Source organism: Pavona decussata, unplaced genomic scaffold, assembly GCF_977016875.1.
Source record: "Pavona decussata unplaced genomic scaffold, jaPavDecu1.1 SCAFFOLD_12, whole genome shotgun sequence".
In the NCBI taxonomy this organism is placed as follows: domain Eukaryota; kingdom Metazoa; phylum Cnidaria; class Anthozoa; order Scleractinia; family Agariciidae; genus Pavona; species Pavona decussata.
The window spans coordinates 1,797,462-1,817,349 of NW_028145435.1; the positions used below are offsets into that span (position 1 = coordinate 1,797,462).

At 38.8% G+C, this 19,888-nt stretch overlaps 2 protein-coding genes and 1 pseudogene across 2 annotated transcripts; all 3 read left to right on the plus strand.

Moving 5' to 3' along the window:
• Positions 1-675: 675 nt before the first annotated feature.
• LOC146488020 (uncharacterized) lies at positions 676-3,762 on the plus strand. Its single transcript, XM_085124468.1, has one exon. It carries the CDS (start codon positions 1,103-1,105, stop codon positions 2,714-2,716), a length of 1,614 nt encoding a protein of 537 aa, XP_084980594.1. The 5' UTR covers positions 676-1,102; the 3' UTR covers positions 2,717-3,762.
• Positions 3,763-8,513: 4,751 nt separating this feature from the next.
• On the plus strand, positions 8,514-11,141 carry LOC146488021 (uncharacterized; annotated as a pseudogene).
• Positions 11,142-16,706: 5,565 nt separating this feature from the next.
• Positions 16,707-18,596, plus strand: LOC146488022 (uncharacterized). The gene has a single exon (XM_085124486.1). It carries the CDS (start codon positions 16,971-16,973, stop codon positions 18,396-18,398), a length of 1,428 nt encoding a protein of 475 aa, XP_084980612.1. The 5' UTR covers positions 16,707-16,970; the 3' UTR covers positions 18,399-18,596.
• The last annotated feature ends 1,292 nt before the right edge of the window (positions 18,597-19,888 follow it).

Genomic DNA, 19,888 nt, shown 5'->3' on the forward strand with positions numbered 1-19,888 from the left:
CCACCCCTGAAGGTATACGGTAACCTTAAGGCTCGTCTTTTAAGAAAGCGATGAACTAAAGACAATAACGTGCCCATCCAGCGTGGTGACGCTACAAAGAAACAACTCAAAACAATGCTTTATTTCATAATGGGAAAATGAAATGACTAATTTGTCTCAGTTTAAACCTTTTACGGTGAAAGTTGGTTGTCTGCTCTCTGTAGTTTTGGTGCTGAGCATAGCATATGAATTTCAGTTTCCTCCGTATTCTTCTTCATTAACTAATCGATTGCTTACATTACTCAGTTTATCTTGTAGAAGTATTATAATAATACTTTACTCCTACAATCAATAATAAATATTAACTATATGAAAACTGGGAGGTACCAGAGGTTAACCCTATCGAGGATTCCTCGCAAATAAAAAGAAAGAAGAAAAGAAAACCTGAATATAAACAAAATATTAAAATACATTATATCATGAAGCATCCCCGGATCAAAAAACGCTTTTGTAGTACTGCATACGTACATAAACTAAAATATAAAGTAAACAATCCGTGGCAAACTCCAATCAGAACTACACTGTAGTTAGTGAAGAAAGATGCAAAAATAGTCTTATTTGAGTCTTTCATGCATGCGCAAACGAATTGATCTAAAATGCATGTTCCGGTATTACTGTATCACGTGTTAGCGGCATGTGTTTGCATATTTCAATTTAGTTCTGCTAAATGTACCGCGGAAGTATCACTTACAATCCATGGTTCCCAACGATACTGCTGGTATCAAGAGGTTGATTTACCTTTGGCCTGTATTATAACCAAGATTTCCAAGCTGGCGCGTGTGTGGCCAGTTCAGAAGGGTTTTGTGTGGCGCCCATAGATAATTTACTGACGGAACTTATTATGTATCAAATTGAAAGTTTGGTTCAAAAAGAATGAAAACTGTCTCAGCTAAACGATGAAAGCCGGCGAACAGAGAGAGTACAACGCAAGTTAAAACACTGACCGAGCTATCATCCGCACTGATTGCAGTTTCCACAAAAAAGCCAAACACCTTCTAGGTCCCTCAATCGAGTGCAATTCAAATTGCAATTTAACCGCTAAAATCGCTTTCTGTAACGGAAAATGAGTAGCAGCACCCTAATAGAATTGTTTGGGCACATCGTGTTCAGTTTTACAAGAGGCGTCACAGAATACTACAACCCAGAAGAACCTGAATTCACAGCAGAGTCTTTTGGATACAATCCTCTGGATAGCACAGGCCGAGAATGGTATTATCAACCTATTGAAGAGTTTATTCACCAAGAATACGGCAGAGAGGCTACAGCATTAGATTATTCAGCCTCTAGCGGAGTTAAAGTTATGGTTATCGATGCATGCTCACCAGAGGAGAACGACGAAACGCAGGAAAATGAACAAGATGAAGACGGTGCCATGGCTTGGAAGCGACTGAGACCATCAGCTCTGCGTACAGTTTGTAAATCAATGTATATTGGAGCTATGATTTCACTTCTTGCTGCTTTCTTTGTTGGTACACTATGCATCCTGATCTCCTACATATGCTATAAAACTATGAACGACTGCCAATTTTACAGACAGAAATCAATTCCAATAAAAGTGCAATGGACGAGGACAATTTCTGAAATTATTTCTTGTGCTTTTTTGTACATTTGGTTCTTCGTAATCATGCGATTTCTTTTCCGACCTTTTCAGCTGAAGGGAGTGAAAAGACATATGATCCTATTGAGTTTCCTTACATACGGTTTGGATGCGGTATATCGAGTTGCTCTACAAGCACTGGGCATATCTCATTCCGACATTTCCAATCTACAAAAGATTCCGCTCAACGTTATCTTTCTTTCTAATATTGGTTTGCAGATATATATTTTAACAATTCACTTCTGTAGAGGATCCACACGACAGAAGCTTACTTTCTTCTTTCAAATGGCTACACCCAATTGTTTATGTCTTATCGTTGTCATAATTATAACATATTGTATTTATCCCGCGTACAACAAACAAAATAATGAAGGCAAACTGTTAATTGCACTATTCGCTCCTCTCATTGGAGTAGTTGCCAAGGTCATCTCGCGAATTTCTGCTCAGCGATTATGGAACACTACCTATCCGGGATATTCGTATGTCTTAATTGCACCGTTCTATCTTGGAACAGCGGTTATGTTTCGAGTTCTACAAGCGGAACTTGACAGTTTACAATCCATCGCTATTCTTGGGATAATTCACGGCGCTGCCGAAGTTATAGAGCGAAGTACCATGGTTGTGATTGATCACATTTGTCACACGCTATGGAAAAGACAACAAGCTCCTTGGGGAAGTTTTCGCACACCTCGCCGTGAGAGACTTATGGCTGATCTCGCCATTACAAGCATGTTGTCTGAATCGACTGCCATATTGTCTGTTAACGGCTACTTGTTCTTGTATCAATTTGTTTTCTTAAAAAACAAGACCATTATAAAATTGCTGGAATCTTTTGTCATCACTACCTCGGTTCAGCTGGTGATTGAGTGGTTCTTCACCAGCGTGTCTCTAGCGATCGAGACTCGTTATCAAAACATGGCTGTCATGGCCGTTTGGCTAAAACGATGGAAAAAACACATTTGTGTGGCCATTTCGAATGGTATTCCATTTACTATGTGGGCTAGCACTAGTCTCTTAGTCATTGTACACGAGCGCTTTCAAGAGGCTTTAAACGAGCGTTGTAAAATGCCATTTAGTTGAGAGAAGCGAGGTTTCAATAATGACACCAGTAAGTGCAACCTCCTTAGAATTTTACCTCATCGGCTGCAACTAGTAGGAAGGACGGGAGGGGGGGGGGGGGGAACTTTCTACTGTCACGCTATGGAACTGTCTAGGGCATTGTAGTAGACGATGTAATTCTTGATGTAATGCCTGATACAAATAGATGTGTTGTAAGCTCCCACAACGTTCTAGAACAAGAGACTATGAGGTAAGAGAGCGAATCCCCCATACATACATCTTCCTATAAAAAAAATTTTTTCAATCTATTTTTGTTTGCGTTGCTATTTTAATGTCGACATCTTATTGGTCAGTTAGAGTGACGTCATTTAATTTTAAACTCAATGGCGGATTATAATTTCCCAAAATAGCATGGCGCAAACTAAAAAAAGATTGAAAATAATTATCATGGGGCACAGGGATTCGCTCTCTTACCTCATAGTCTCTTGTCTAGAATTATAAAGTCGACTCCCGATAAGACGAACCTTCAAAGGAAATTGAAAAAGGTTCGAGATACCGGGAGTTCGAGTTATCGAGAGTAAAATTATATAGAAAATGACCTGAAGGGAAAGGAAAATTGGTTCGAGTTAGCGAGGGTTCGAGTTATCGAGACTCGACTGTAGTTGAATAATTGTATATAAGGACTCGGGTAGCTGGTAGTGTGATTGTTGTTGTCGGCGGAGACTGACTGTTTAGCTACTCAAAAGGATTGTAGAGGGCTATTGTGGAGGTTCATTTAAAGGCAAGTACTTTGAGAGGAGATTTCATTGGAGACATCGACGTTTACTGAGGGTTGCGTTAGCGATGATTAAAGTGTTAAACTTTTAGTCAGTAGTAGACTAAAATTAGATTGATAGTAGATTGTATTGACGAAAAGTCGCTGCTCTGTAACTATAACTTTGCTACGTATCGCTGAATAAATAAGTTGGGTTTATAGGCGTGTTTTGAAGTGCATCTTTTTCTGCCGGTTAAATCATAAAGTAGGAGAGGCTCTTTGGTAATTCAATTGATGAATGAATAACAATGCGAAAATGCTTTATTCCTGCGTTCAGTCTGATAGGAAAAGGAGGAAACTATTTGCTCTAATGTAATCTAAGATGTGTATGACTCTGACTTGAAAAAAACGTTATAAACAAAACTTTTGTCAAAAAACTTAGTAAGACGTTTCGAGTGAGCTATAAATTTTCCGGAATGTTAATATCTATATGTTCAGTTGCCCGCTGATTTCGGTCTCGCTTAGAATGCAAGGCCTCAGGGAAAAGTCTCTCGTGGTAATCAAGCGCCTTGTCGACAATGGTGGCTTGGTCAAAATCTATATTATGGCTAAACTGTTGAGTCACGTCCTTGATAAAAAACAGGATAAAAAACGGCATTTTCAGTTTTTTGTTGGGACTAGCGTGCCCAAAAATGTGTCCCATATAATGATAATGACGCTATTGAATTTCAGTCGAAGCAAAGGCTACGTATCATAGCCTTAAACCTCAACGTTCTCTGAAGTAATACCGACAATAAGCAAACATCTCGAATCATAGCGTTCAACCTCAACCGGCAATAAGCAAACGATTCAAACGTTTCGAAACATAGCGTTCAACCTCAACCGGTAATAAGCAAACGTTTCAAACGTTTCGAATCATAGCCCTTAACCTCAACCGGTAATAAGCAAACGTTTCAAACGTTTCGAATCATAGCGTTCAGCCTCAACCGACAATAAGCAAACGTTTCAAACGTTTCGAAATGTAGCGTTCAACCTCAACCGGTAATAAGGAAACGTTTCAAACGTTTCGAATCATAGCGTTCAACCTAAAACTTCAATAAGAAAACGTTTCAAACGTTGCGAATCATAGAGTTTAACCTCAACCGGTAATATATAAGCAAACGTCTCAAACGTTTAGAATTGTAGCGTTCAACCTCAACCGGTAATAAAGAAACGTTTCAAATTGTAGCGTTCAACCTCAACCGTCACAAAGCAAACGTTTCAAACCTTTCGAATCATAGCGTTCAATCTCAACCGGTAATAAGAAAACGTTTCAAACGTTTCGAATCATAGCGTTTAATCTCAACCGGTAATAAGCAAACGTTTCAAACGTTTCGAATCATAGCGTTTAATCTCAACCGGTAATAAGCAAACGCTTCAAACGTTTCGAATCATAGCGTTCAATCTCAACCGGTAATAAGCAAACGCTTCAAACGTTTCGAATCATAGCGTTCAATATCAACCGGTAATAAGTAAACGTTTTAAACGTTTCGAATCATAGCTATTAAATTCAACCGGTAATAAGCAAACGTTTCAAACGTTTCGAATCATAGCGTTCAATCTCAACCGGTAATAAGCAAACGCTTCAAACGTTTCGAATCATAGCGTTCAATATCAACCGGTGATAAGCAAACGTTTCAAACGTTTCGAATCATAGCGTTCAATCTCAACCGGTAATAAGTAAACGTTTTAAACGTTTCGAATCATAGCGTTCAATATCAACCGGTAATAAGCAAACGTTTCAAACGTTTCGAATCATAGAGTTCAATCTCAACCGGTAATAAGCAAACGCTTCAAACGTTTCGAATCATAGCGTTCAATATCAACCGGTAATAAGAAAACGTTTCAAATGTTTCGAATTATAGCGTTCAACCTCAACCGGTAATAAGCAAACGCTTCAAACGTTTCGAATCATAGCGTTTAACCTCAACCGGTAATAAGCAAACGCTTCAAACGTTTCGAATTATGGCGTTCAACCTAAGCCGGCAATAAGCAAATGTTTCAAACGTTTCGAATTATAGCGTTCAATCTCAACCGGTAATAAGCAAATGTTTCAAACGTTTCGAATTATAGCGTTCAATCTCAACCGGTAATAAGCAAATGTTTCAAACGTTACGAATTATAGCGTTCAACCTCAACCGGCAATAAGTAAACGTTTCAAACGTTTCGAATCATAGCGTTTAACCTCAACCGGTAATAAGCAAACGTTTCAAACGTTTCGAATTATAGCGTTCAACCTCAACCGGCAATAAGTAAACGCTTCTAACGTTTCGAATCATAGCGTTTAACCTTAACCAGCAATAAGCAAACGCTTTAAAGGTTTCGAATCATAGCGTTCAACCTTAACCGGTAATAAGCAAACGCTTCAAACATTTCGAATGATAGCGTTTAACCTCAACCAGCAATAAGCAAACGCTTTAAAGGTTTCGAATCATAGCGTTCAACCTTAACCGGTAATAAGCAAACGTTTCAAACGTTTCGAATGATAGCGTTTAACCTCAACTAGCAATAAGCAAACGCTTCAAAGGTTTCGAATCATAGCGTTCAACCTTAACCGGCAATAAGCAAACGTTTCAAACGTTTCGAATGATAGCGTTTAACCTCAACTAGCAATAAGCAAACGCTTCAAACGTTTCGAATCATAGCGTTCAACCTTAACCGGTAATAAGCAAACGTTTCAAACGTTTCGAATGATAGCGTTTAACCTCAACTAGCAATAAGCAAACGCTTTAAACGTTTCGAATCATAGCGTTCAACCTTAACCGGTAATAAGCAAACGTTTCAAACGTTTCGAATGATAGCGTTTAACCTCAACTAGCAATAAGCAAACGCTTCAAACGTTTCGAATCATAGCGTTCAACCTCAACCGGTAATAAGCAAACGTTTCAAACGTTTCGAATCATACCATTTAACCTCAACCGGTAATAAGCAAACGCTTCAAACGTTTCGAATCATAGCGTTTAACCTCAACCGGTAATAAGGAAACGTTTCAAACGTTTTGAATCATAGCGTTAAACCTCAACCGGCAAAAAGCAAACGTTGCAAACGCTTCGAATTATAGCGTTAAACCTCAACTGGCAAAAAGCAAACGTTTCAAACGTTTCGAATCATACTGTTCAACCTCAACCGGCAATAAGAAAATGTTTTAAACGTTTGCAATCATAGCGTTTAACCTTAACCGGTAATAAGCAAACGTTTTAAACGTTTCGAATCATAGCGTTCAATCTTAACCAGTGATAAGCAAACGTTTCAAACGCTTCGAATTATAGCGTTAAACCTCAACCGGCAAAAAGCACACGTTTCAAACGTTTCGAATCATACCGTTCAACATCAACCGGCAATAAGAAAACGTTTCAAACGTTTCGAATCATAGCGTTTAACATCAACCGGTAATAAGCAAACGTTTTAAACGTTTCGAACCATACCGTTTAACCTCAACCGGCAATAAGGAAATGTTTCAAACGTTTTGAATCATAGCGTTCAACCTCAACCTCAACCGGTAATAAGCAAACGTTTCAAACGTTTCGAAATGTAGCGTTCAACCTCAACCGGTAATAAGCAAACGTTTCAAACGTTTCGAATCATAGCGTTTAGCCTCAACCGGTAATAAGCAAACGTTTCAAACGTTTCGAAACATAGCGTACAGCCTCAACCGGTAATAAGCAAACGTTTCAAACGTTTCGAATCATAGCGTTCAGCCTCAACCGGTAATAAGGAAACGTTTCAAACGTTTGGAATCATAGCGTTTAGCCTCAACCGGTAATAAGCAAACGTTTCAAACGTTTTGGATCATAGCGTTCAGCCTCAACCGGTAATAAGCAATTGTTTCAAAAGTTTCGAGTCATAGCGTTCAGCTTTAACCGGTAATAAGGAAACGTTTCAAACGTTTCGAATCATAGCGTTCAGCCTCAACCGGTAATAAGCAAACGTTTCAAACGTTTCGAATCATATCGTTCAACCTCAACCGGCAATAAGCAAACGTTTTTAAACGTTTCCGATCTTATCGTTCAACCTCAACCGGCAATAAGGAAACGTTTCAAACATTTCGAATTATAGCGTTCAACCTTAACCGACAATAAGCAAACGTTTCAAACGTTTCGAATCATAGCATTCAACGTCAATGTCTTCTGAAGTAATACCGGCAATAAGCAAACGTTCATTTTGCGAATTAATCAGTTGGTAGAACTCCATTTTTAACTCGCTGGTTGTTATCTTTTACCTTAAAATATGCTGTAGTAAAACGACATCCGTTTACACTTTCCCAGTTAGGTAATTTCTCCGCCGGCGACGACCAAACTATATATTGCACTTTAGGGGAGTTTCGAATTTTGAAGTTGGTTCGTATACATTATTATTTTAACGTGTGAAAGCGAAAAACTAATGTCGTAGTTCGAGCAACTCTTTAAAAATTTTGGGTCCACTATTCATAGCTGTGCATGTAACAAAACAGATTCAATAAACGTGAGCGAAGGATTCAGAAACCCAACGAGAGGGCTGTGAGTGTTTAATAAAGAAATAAAGCTAAAGACATGATGAAGCATAAGTGCAATAATTGGAAAGGATGACTATTTAGTTCGAACCTATAGACAATGCTCTAAGTGTGACACACCGAGCAATGGTTTCGATGCACACTCTCTGTTTTGTGACAAATTTTTGACAAAAACCTTTAAGCTGGGATTGACCAAACGTTTAACGCCTTTCATATTGCCGTTCAGCCTTTCTCTTTGTAATGTTCTCAAATGAGAGCCACCCAAGAATGAGATCCTTTAGCCTGCGGAAACGGAAACGACTGCTACGCAGGCTAGAGATTATTTCGCTTTGTAGAGCTGTGCCCAAAGAGATAAATTAAATGTTAAACTTAACGATTCCTCTGGCCTGTGGCGACTTTTGAACGACATAACAAGCAAAACGTGGCAAAAATAAAAACCTAATCAAACTGTATTTACTGAGGAGCGAACCGGAAACTGTATATGCCGCGCAACGGTTTTTGCATTAATTTCCTAAACGAAATAAATAGAGCAACGAAAGAGGCAAAAGTCACATTGAGCGGTTCTATCTGTGGTGTATCAGTTAATGATTTGAAACTTGCGTTTTTTAAACAAATGGAACGAGAAAAAGGAAACCGATAAAGATTGTTGGACCAGTTTGCGTTCATCGATCAGCAATTGACGTTTTTGGCTTATTACGCCGATTAATTGATATGTAAACATTTCAGCAGTCTTTGCTCGTCATTCTAAAATTTCCTTTAAAACATCGACGAAGCTAATCAAAATGAGTAGCAGTACCCTGATCGACGTCGTTGGTCACATCATGTTCAGTTTTACAAGAGGCGTAACAGAGCACTACAACCCAGAAGAACCTGAATTCACTGCAGAGTGTTTTGGTTACAGTCCTCTAGAAACCACAGGTCGAGAATGGTATTGTCATCCTGTCGATGAGCTTATTTACCAAGAATACAGCGACAGAGAAGCCACAAGCGGAGACTACCTAGCAACAAGGCGTTTTAATGTAAGTGTTATCAATGCATGCTCACCAGAGGAAAATGAAGAAACACAGGAAAATGAACAGGATGAAGACACTGCCATGGCGTGGAAGCAACGGAGACCATCAGCCCTGCGTACAGTTTGTAAATCAATGTATATTGGAGCTTTGATTTCGCTTCTTGCTGCTCCCATTGTAGGCATCATGTTCATGTTGGTCTCTTACATAGGCTACAAAACGTACAATGACTGCCAATTTCATTCAAAGAAATCGATTCCAGTCAAAGTGAAATGGATTAGATCAATTTCTAATATTGTTTCTTCTGCTTTTCTGTACGTGTGGTTCTTTGAACTGATGCTATTTCTTTTTCGCCCATTTCAGTTAAAGGGGGTGAAAAGAAAGCTGTTTCTGGTGAGTTTCCTTATGTTTTGCTTGGATTCACTTTATACGGTTGCTCTTCAAGCGCTAGGAATATCACATTCCTACCCGTCCAACATACAAAAGATTCCGCTAAACGTTCTCTTTGGTTTCACTGTAGCTCTGCAGATCTATATCTTAACGATTCACTTCTGCACAGGTTCAACAAAGCGGAAACTGGCTTTCTTCTCCCAGATGTTTACACCAATTTGTTTGTGTTACTTCCTAGCCATCATCATAGCGTATTGTATTTATCCAGCGTACAACAAACAAAACAGAGACGGCAAACTGCTAATCGCAGTCTTTGCTCCTCTCACTGGAGTCATTCTGAAAGTGATATCGCGAACTTGTGTTCAGCAGTTGAGGAGAACCACATCTGGGATATTCGCATGTCTTACTTTCGACGTCCAATTTTACAACAGCGGTTATGTTTCGAGTTTTACAAGCGGATCTTGACAGTTTGCAATCCATCACTATCCTTGGAATAACTCACGGCGCTGCAGAGGTCATAGAAAGAAGCACCATGGTTGTGATTGATCACATTTGTCACACGCTATGGAAAAGAAAATCAGCTCCTTGGGGAAGTTTTCGCACTCCTCGCCGTGAGAGACTAATGGCTGATATTGCTATCACGAGCATGCTGTATGAATCAACTGCTATAGTTCCTGTTAACGGCTTCTTATACTTGTATCAATTTATATTCTTAGGAAACAATTTTATTTTAAAATTGCTGCAATCTTTTGCCATTCATACTTCAGTGCCGCTGGTGATTGAATGGTTTTTCAACAGGGTGTCTCTGGCTATCCAAACTCGTTATCAGAATATAGCTGTCATGGCTGTTTGGCGAAGACAATGGAAAAGACATAGCTTTTTGGCCATTGTAAATGTGATTCCATTAGCTATTTGGACTTGCACTAACCTCTTAGTTATTGTACATGGGCGCTTTCCGGAGGCCACAGACCGACCTTGCAAAATGCCTTTTACTTGAGAGCGGCAAGGCTTCAATAACGGGATTCTTGCATGCAATCTCTTGGCTTCACTGCCTGTCTTCGACCTCAACAAGTGAAACGCAGTAAAGTCAAAGCATGTAAACGGAAGAAATTGTTCATCGGTAACGTGGTAATTAACTGCAGTTAAGTTCGTTCAGCACGTGGTCAGTTTTCAAAGAACTGAATATCTCACAGCAGTTTGGTCCCCTCATAAGTACGTCAAGCAGACAACCTCGGACTTCAGTTTCGATCAAGACGGTATCAAATGTGCTGCTGAACTTTGTTTTCTCCGAGAAGGCTGGCCCAGAGCTTGTTATCAAACAACTGTTTGATAACGGAGTTTGATCAGCACACTACATCTGCTCTTAAGAGAAGACGACCTTGGTTCGAGACTTTCAGACACTAAGTGGGCATGCATGGCTATTAGACGGTAACTGTTCATAAGATTTTTTACAAGTATGTTAATAGTACAAATACTTTGAATTGCACACATTTATATTAAGGTGAATGTAATGGACATACATCAGATACATTTGCATGTGCTTCCATTGAATGATTTTTAACAGATAATATTGTTATTATTACTCCATCATAATTTTGAGTATGAGCATGTGTACTGGATTTACTGCTCACTTGAACAACGACTTGGCATTTTAATTTATGTCTTTTGCAGTGCTAAATTGACAGTTATCGACAACAAAACATCAAAATTCGAATGCGAATCAATCAATGCGGGAACCCTGAGAAGAAAACGCTTTCAGTCTTGCGTGAAAAAGGAAAATAACGTCAGGGGATTATTGATTTTAGATTTGCCTCTATGAGCCCGCAAAATAAATAACTATGTCAACAACAACAACAACAACAACAACAAAACTACTGTATACGGCGGCTATTTTACACTCACGCCTCATTTTGTTTCCCAATTTAGACTTACTGACTGATGCTTACCTTCAATGACACTTTAAATAGTTTCAATTATGTATGATCGCGCATTACAAGCAGCAGAACACGTTCTGAACAATACCTGAGTTGATTTGACAGTTTAACGAACTTTGTAGACGTCGCATAAGCCGGAGAAAGGAAAGGCGCTCCCTGCCAGTTTTTCAGTACTGCGAGGTTGTTCCGAATGAAATGTACCAATAACCAGTGAGTTGTAATATAATTATACTATTTAGCACAAAAGCAAACTTTTTTGTCAACTCAATTTAGGCATAAACAACAAGTTAAGTGTATAGTCAGCGCTGATTTTATCGTGAGTTTTGCCATTGTGTTGTAGTAAACCTCATCAGAGTTTATCGCTACGATTGATCTCCTTCAGCCGTCGGCTTTCTTTGATTCCTAACTCGGACACTACTGTTCTACTGCAGTTTGCACCTTTTGTTTGCTTTGGCTGCGTCACTTGTGAGTGTTTAAGCCGACGATGCGCCCAACAGGTCATAAAACGCGCGGTTTATTTGGTTACTGTCAATGCCTTAGCGAACATTTTAGCGCCAAAATTGTAAGTGACAGCCCCACGAACAAAAATTCCATGAAGCTTTTCCCTCTGTTAAACAGGACACCCAACAGATTAGGAAGTGCAACAAGAACACCACTCGAATACCAAGAAGAGAGTCAGTGGTAATGGTAGAATAAAGAGCCCTACTGTGAACTGGTGCGGGTGAAGGAAGTAAATTTCACCAAAATGGGAAAGGCCTGCTCAAAAATAATTATTTCAAAAACTCTAGAGAGTGCTGAAAAACAAAATTGGACTATAGTAACTTGCATCGATCGGATCCCAGTGGTTAAAACATGGGAAGACTTTGGCTAATTTGCAAGCAGACGGAAGTGCATTTGAACGACGGATCAATGAGATGCCTGTTAAGCTCTTTTAGATAAAGAGGGTAGCCAAGTTTCAAATTGTTGTTGTTGTTTTTTCTTTGGACGATAATAATTGTCTGTGTTATTTTTACCTTATTTAACAAGAAGCTGTAGCATCCTGGAATATTCACCTGAGAGCTAAAATATTTTACCAAAGAAATGCCAAGGACCAATGTTACCTCCATCGACTGAAATTTCAGAGGCTGGATTTCGGGCCGATCGCTGCAAAATGGCTCTTTAATGACTTGTTACTTCCCCTAAATTGGTCACAGTCACACCAGAGTCAGTCTTCATTGGATCTTGGTGTTCGGTTTTATTAACAGAGTCGATAAGGTGATTTGGCCATCGTAAAGAGATTTGAGCGCTGACGTTTCGAGTGTTAGCCCTTTGTGAGAGCGAACTCCGGCAACCGAACTATAACTGATTTCGTCCTGCAAATTTCGAATATGATTTAGTTACTTAAATCAAGAGAGGATGAAGGTAGAACTTCGCGGGACCTGAATAACCAGTAAATATTGCAAAAGTTAAATCCTGGAAAAAGCCACAACAAGTTGCAGAACTTTGCAAGGTTTCAAGATCGTATAAACCCAACTACCTGATTTGGTCTGGAGATGCACAACTATAGGGCACATGACATGAATACTGTGAAAAATTGGTAAAGCCTCTACAAACTATGACCGCTTACTAAACTGAAAGCAATACAACACAATGCATTGTAAATACAAGGTAATGCAAACAAGCTATTCTTCAGTTATTGTAAATTTTTTACTTGAACAGTAATTACAACCAACATTTACTGAAGTCACTTGCCAAGGGACTGACTTTTCTTGTAGACCTTGTAGTTGCTGAAATCAGTGTTTTGGTGAGAGTTTCCTTTAATCTTTTGTTCTATGTCACCTGGGATATCGCAACCACACAGAAAACATCAAAAATTCAAAATTACTGGTTAGTACCCATGCAGGCTTAGTTTTCATTATTGGATTTCATTTCTAGGTTAGCGTTAGAACTAAAGAATTGTACTTTGTAATATTTACGCCCCTCATAGAAAACAGGATTTTAACTAGCATAACAAAAAAATGTGGGCCCGCATTATGACCCTATTGAGTTTTGGAAGAGACAATAACCATGAAACGTTCAAAGACTACAAGCGTATGGCATTATACTGCAATCCTTCACTTAAGGAATGTTACTAATTAGCAAACTTTTTATAAGCCTCTGTAAATGAGTATCGGTAATGCTTGAAACTCTCTGTTTGTCTGTTTATACTTTTAAAACAAAAAAAGCTGCAATAAAACAGCACTCGTTTGTACTTTCTTAGTTAATTGTTTCCTGCGAAGGCAAAACTAGTACTCTTCTTCGAGAGTTTCGAATTTCCTTAAAGTGCCCCTAACCCTTCAATTTGTTTTCTTTTAGTAGATTTCCATATCTTTCAAGAACTCATTTTCGAAAAAAATTTTGAGAAATATTGAATCCTTTTCTTTTTACGAGCGCTAGAAGTGAAGGCGGTCTTGTCGATAATTTCACCTATCGTTCGCATTAGTCCCCCACTCGGCCAAATATGGAGCGTGACGTAAGAAAAGGACATCGTGCAAAAATATCCGAAGATTCGCAGCAATGCTTCAATTGTAAACAGAGAAAATGGTTAAAAAATGTGTGGTTTTTGGATGCAGCAACTCTCGAAATGTAGAGAAAGGAATCAGCATGCATAAGATTCCTTCTGAATCCTTCTGGTGTCCTTCTCTTACGTCACAGCTAAGAAAGTGTCAAATATCAGACGGTTCTCATTGGCTCGTTCCTAATGAGCCCACGAGACAAAAGTTTGTCCAGCGGGGCTTAAAGCGCGCAAAAATTTAAAAATTTTAGTAACTTTTAGCGTTCGTAAAAAAAAAAAAAGGATTCAATATTTCTAAAAAAAAAATTCGAAAATGAGTTCTACACAGATATGGAAATCTACCAAAAAGAAAACAAATTGAAGGGTTAGGGGCACTTTAAAGTTGGCTCGAATACATAATCATTTTCAACTTGCGAAAGGGAAGTGAACTTTTTGTATTGCGACCAGGGGTCTTGAAATCTTGGGTCCACTGTACAGCTGCTAGCTGTAGATGAACTAAGGCAGATTCTACAAACGTGAACGAAGGAATCAGAAACCCAACGAGAGGGCTGTGAATGTGTAATGAAGATTTAAGGTGATTTCAAGAACATGGTCAAGCATAAGTTTCATATTTCAACGAAAGGAGTAATGATTCGGTTACTGAAAGTCTGACTTTAGAATCTATTGCCGGTAAATGATAATGATGGCCAAAATTTGAAGAGCACTTCAAGAACATTCACTCATTGCAATTTTATAATGTTCTCAAATGTGAGCTACCGATCGAAACAACCTTTTCACTGTAAGCAGCTAACTTATGTGTGCTGATATTCAATTGCATACATTAAATGTTAAACTGAGGAAATGCATTACTATTTACGGAAATGATTTCCTGTTACGACTCTCGAACCAGACGAGGTAAAAGTTCACAATAATAATAATAATAATAATAATAATAATAATAATAATAATAATAATAATAATAATATTAATAATAAAACAATAAACTAATCATAATGTATACTGAAGAGCGAAGCAGAAACTGCAGTACAAAGATTTCTGTATTTCTAAAAGCAATTGTGGTTGAACAACATCAAAGCCAAAAGCCATACTACGCAGTTGTATTTGGAAATATTAAAAGATTTAGATCTTGCTTTTAAACTAAAATGCACATCCTTTTCATTTTTACACGAGTTTCAACACAACAATATAAGCAAGAAGAACTTATTTGAATAACAAAAGCATCTCTGTAACCTTAGTTGAGTCTAAAAGGGATCAAACAGCAATTGAAGTTTTAAGCTTATTACATCGATCATTGTGAACATTTCAGTTTTCTTGCTTCATTTGACCGTCATTCAAAAGTTTCCTTTAAAACATCGACTGAGCTTGTGGTGTCAACACTGATTCACTAATTAAAAGGAGTAGCAGAACCCTGAGGGAGGTCTTTGGTCACATCGTGTTCAGTTTTACAAGAGGCGTGACAGAGCACTTCAACCCGGATACAAAGCACAGGCCGAGAGTGGTATTGTTACCCTGTTGATGAGGTTATTTACCAAGAAGACATCGACAGAGAAGCCACAAGCGGGAACTTCCTAGCAACAAGGCGTTTTAATGTAAGGGTTATCGATGCATGCTCACCAGAGGAAAATAAAGAAACACACGAAAATGAACAAGATGAAGGCAGAGCCATCACCTCTGCGTACAGTTTGTAAATCAATGTATATTGGAGCTTTGATTTCGATTCTTTCCGCCTCCATTGTAGGCATCATGTTCATACTGGTCTCTTACATAGGCTACTAAACTTACCATGACTGCCAATTTCATTCTAGGTTAGCATTAGATTTTTCGAATTATACTTTATAATCTTCACGCCCGTAATGAAAAACAGCATTTTCATTTCAGGTAGGGCTAATGTGCCAAAAAACTGTGGTTCAGCATAATGACTTTTTGGAGTTTCCGAAGCTTACAAAATCACAGCGTTCAACCGCAAATGAGCATTGGGAGACTCTATCGATAACTCTCTGGTTGTTGGCTTTTACGTATACGTTAAAAATGCTGTAATAAAACGACATCCGTTTGCACTTTCTTAGATGTTCCAGCGACGGTCAAACTATCGCACTCTATGAGAGTTTCGAAGTTTTGAGTTGGTTTGCGTACATCATCATTTTCAACCTGCGAAAGCGAAATATAAGTTTCGTATGTATCACCCATAAATGTAATAAAAACCATAAATGCAATAAAAATTAACATAAATATAGTAAACCCACTCACCAAAAATTTAATAAAATTTAACCATAAATCGGATAAACTAGCGCAACTCTTTGCCAATTTTGAGGGTCCATTAATGATTAAAGCTGAGCATGTACTAAAACAAATTCCAGAAACGTGAGTGAAGAAATCCGAAACCCAACAAGAGTGCTGTAAGTGTTCAATAAAGATATAAGCATAAGTGTAATATTTCGAAAGGGCGATGATTCAGTTCGAATCTATTGACAATAAATTGACAATCAATTGAGCAATCGTTTCTTATTCACACTTTCTCTTTTGTTAGAACCTTCTAATAAGAACTTTCAGGCTGGGATTGGCCAAAAGTTTATTAAGAACATTCAAATGTGACCCACCAAATATTCCTTTCGCAGCGCACAGCTGCCGGTAGAGAGATATAGCATAAATGTTAAACTCAATAGTTTCCGTTGACTACTCTCGAACCATGCAAAACTAAACTAGGCAAACGATGCAATTAAACCGAGTTCACTGAGGAGCGAAGCGGAAACTGTACATGCATCGCAAAGATTGTTGAATTAATTTTCTAAATGAAATAAATAAAACAACGAGTCATATCATCGCTGATTGAGCGGATGATCTGTGGTAAAGTGATGATTTGGATCTCGCGCTTCAAGTGGAATGTGTAGCAGAAGACCGATAGAGATTCTTTGACTACAACAGTGTGTTCATTTTGACACGAGCTGGAACACAACAAAACAATACAGAAGAACTTCAATGCGCCAAAGAATGTCACTGAGAAACCTTGGCGAAGTCTAAGAGCGATCGATCACTAGCAACTGAAGTTTCTGGCTTATAATACTGATTAATGTGAACATTACCTTATTTGATCGTCATTGCTAGCGCCATACCGATTCACTGATCAAAATGAGCGGCAGTACCCTGATAGATGTCGTTGGTCACATCGTGTTCAGTTTTACAAGAGGTGTCACAGAGCACTACAACCCAGAAGAACCTGAATTCACTGCAGAGTCTTTTGGCTACAATCCTCTAGAAAGCACAGGACGAGAATGGTATTATAATCCTGTTGACGAGCTTATTTACCAAGAATACAGCGACAGAGAAGCCACAAGCGGAGACTACCTAGCAAGAAGGCGTTTTAATGTAAGGGTTATGAATGCATGCTCACCAGAAGAAAATGAAGAAACACAGGAAAATGAACAAGATGACGTCAGAGCCATGGCGTGGAAGCGACTGAGACCATCAGCTCTGCGAACAGTTTGTAAATCAATGTATACTGGAGCTTTGATTTCACTTCTTGCTGCTTTCTTTGTTGGTACACTATGCATCCTGGTCTCCTACATATGCTACAAAACTGTGCTCGACTGTGAATTTCATGGACAGAAAGTAATTTCAAAAAACGTCCAATGGACGAGGACAATTTCTCAAATTATCTGTTGTGCTTTTTTGTACATTTGGTTCTTTGTAAGCATGCAATTTCTTTTCCGACCTTTTCAGTTGAAGGGAGTGAAAAGGCAAATGTTCCTAGTGAGTTTCCTTACATACGGTTTGGATGCGGTTTATCGAGTTGGTCTACAAGCACTAGAGATATCTCATTCCGACGTTTCCAACTTACAAAAGATCCCGCTCAACGTTATCTTTCTATCAAACGTTGGCTTGCAAATATATATTTTAACAATTCACTTCTGCAGGGGCTCAAGACGACAGAAGCTAGCCTTCTTCTTCCAAATGTCTTCACCCAATTGTTTATGCGTTATCGTTGCTATGACTATTGTGTATTGCATTTATCCAGCGTACCGAAAACAAAATAGTAAAGGAAAACTCTTTATTGCACTTTTCGCTCCTCTCATTGGAGTAGTTGCTAAGGTCATCTCGCGAATTTCTGTTCAGTGGTTACGAAACTCTGTCCATCCGGGATATTCGTATGTCTTACTTGCGCCGTTCTATTTTGGAACAGCAGTTATGTTTCGAGTTTTACAAGCGGATCTTGACAGTTTACAATCCATCGCTATTCTTGGTATAGTTCACGGTGCTGCAGAAGTCATAGAACGAAGCACCATGATTGTGATTGATCACATTTGCCACACACTATGGAAAAGACAATCAGCTCCTTGGGGAAGTTTTCGCACACCTCGCCGTGAGAGACTAACGGCTGATCTCGCCATTACAAGCATGTTGTATGAATCAACTGCAATTGTGTCAGTTAATGGCTTCTTGTACTTGTATCAATTGATATTCTTAAAAAGCAATACCATTATAAAAGTGCTGCAATATTTTGCCATCACTACCTCAGTTCAGCTGGTGATTGAGTGGTTTTTACCAGCGTGTCTTTAGCGATCGAGACTCGTTACCAAAACATTACGGTAATGGCCGTTTGGCGAAAACGATGGAAAAGACACATTTTTATGACATTGTGAACGCTATTCCATCAGCTATATGGGCTAGCACTAACCTTTTAGTTATTGTACATGGGCGCTTTCCAGAAGCTTTAAACGAACATTGTAAAATGCCATTTAGTTGGGAGAAACGAGGCTTCAATAATAGCACCAGTTAGTGCAACCTCTTAGGTTTAACCTCATCGGCTGCAACTAGTTAGGGGGAATGGGAAAGGAACTAACATTGCTACCACTAAGAGAGCTCTTCTCCCATAGCAGACGCTTTAGTGAATGAATGATATGAATGAATGAACGAACGAACGAACGAACGAACGAACGAACGAACGAAGGAAGGAAGGAAGGAAGGAAGGAAGGAAGGAAGGAAGGAAGGAACGAACGAACGAACGAACGAACGAACGAACGAACGAACGAACGAACGAACGAACGAATGAATGAATGAATGAATGAATTAATGAAGGAAGGAAGGAAGGAAGGAAGGAAGGAAGAAATTAATTAATTAATTAATAAAGTGAAAGAATTGAATGAATGGAATGAAAGGACGAACAAGCGTAGACATATCAAGAGTAAATAACTCAATGGGAAACCATGCAATTTTAAAAGTACTTATTGGGCCACTGAGCCTTAATTATAAAGATAAACTATGCAATTATGTGACAAAAGATAGATGCCTAATTTTTTAGCAAATGCGCCTTGTGCTGGTGGAAAAAAAAGAGGGAACAACATTTGTCGTAGTGTTTGTAGTTGTTTTTGGTTTAAGTAAATAAAAAATTCAAGCATAGTAATGAAGTTTTTTAAAGGCTTAGAGCTGAGAAATTCCAGCAAATGGCAATTATATTAATCATAACTGAATTTAAGGGGTTAATTTCGAGTCGTGGCAAACAAGTTTATTTCAGTTGTTCCTTCTCCCTGAACTGTTTCTTGGCCACATTAAGTCATTTTAAAAATAAAGGATTGTGAAGAGGCCAAACCAGGAAGAACTACCACATTCACTGCGTGGGAGAACACATAAGAAGCCAGAGGCGTCTTTTCCATTCTTCCCTAGCCTGGTCGTTTCACCAACTGACTTCTTTTTGCGACCGACTCTTGTCCTATGTTAACACCAGGCCTACCATCCTCAGTTGACGCCATTTGGAATTTGGCGAATGAAAGCTGGAAAACGTTAGTCTAACATTTTGGTGTTCAGATATAAAGCTCGCGTGCACCGGTCATAACAATTTCCCTTCAAACCAGCTAACATTGGTGACATTTGCTTAAAAAACAACTCGCTGACATTTTAGAAGTTAGGTGGGCCCTCTAGCTTCCGTTCCATATGGCCAATCACAATGCAGGAACTGTACACTGGCGGTGTTGTCAAGCTCCGCGTTTGACCTTTTTTGCGTTTGTCATTCAACCCCTCTTGTTTTCTGGATTCTGATTGGACCGTTTCTT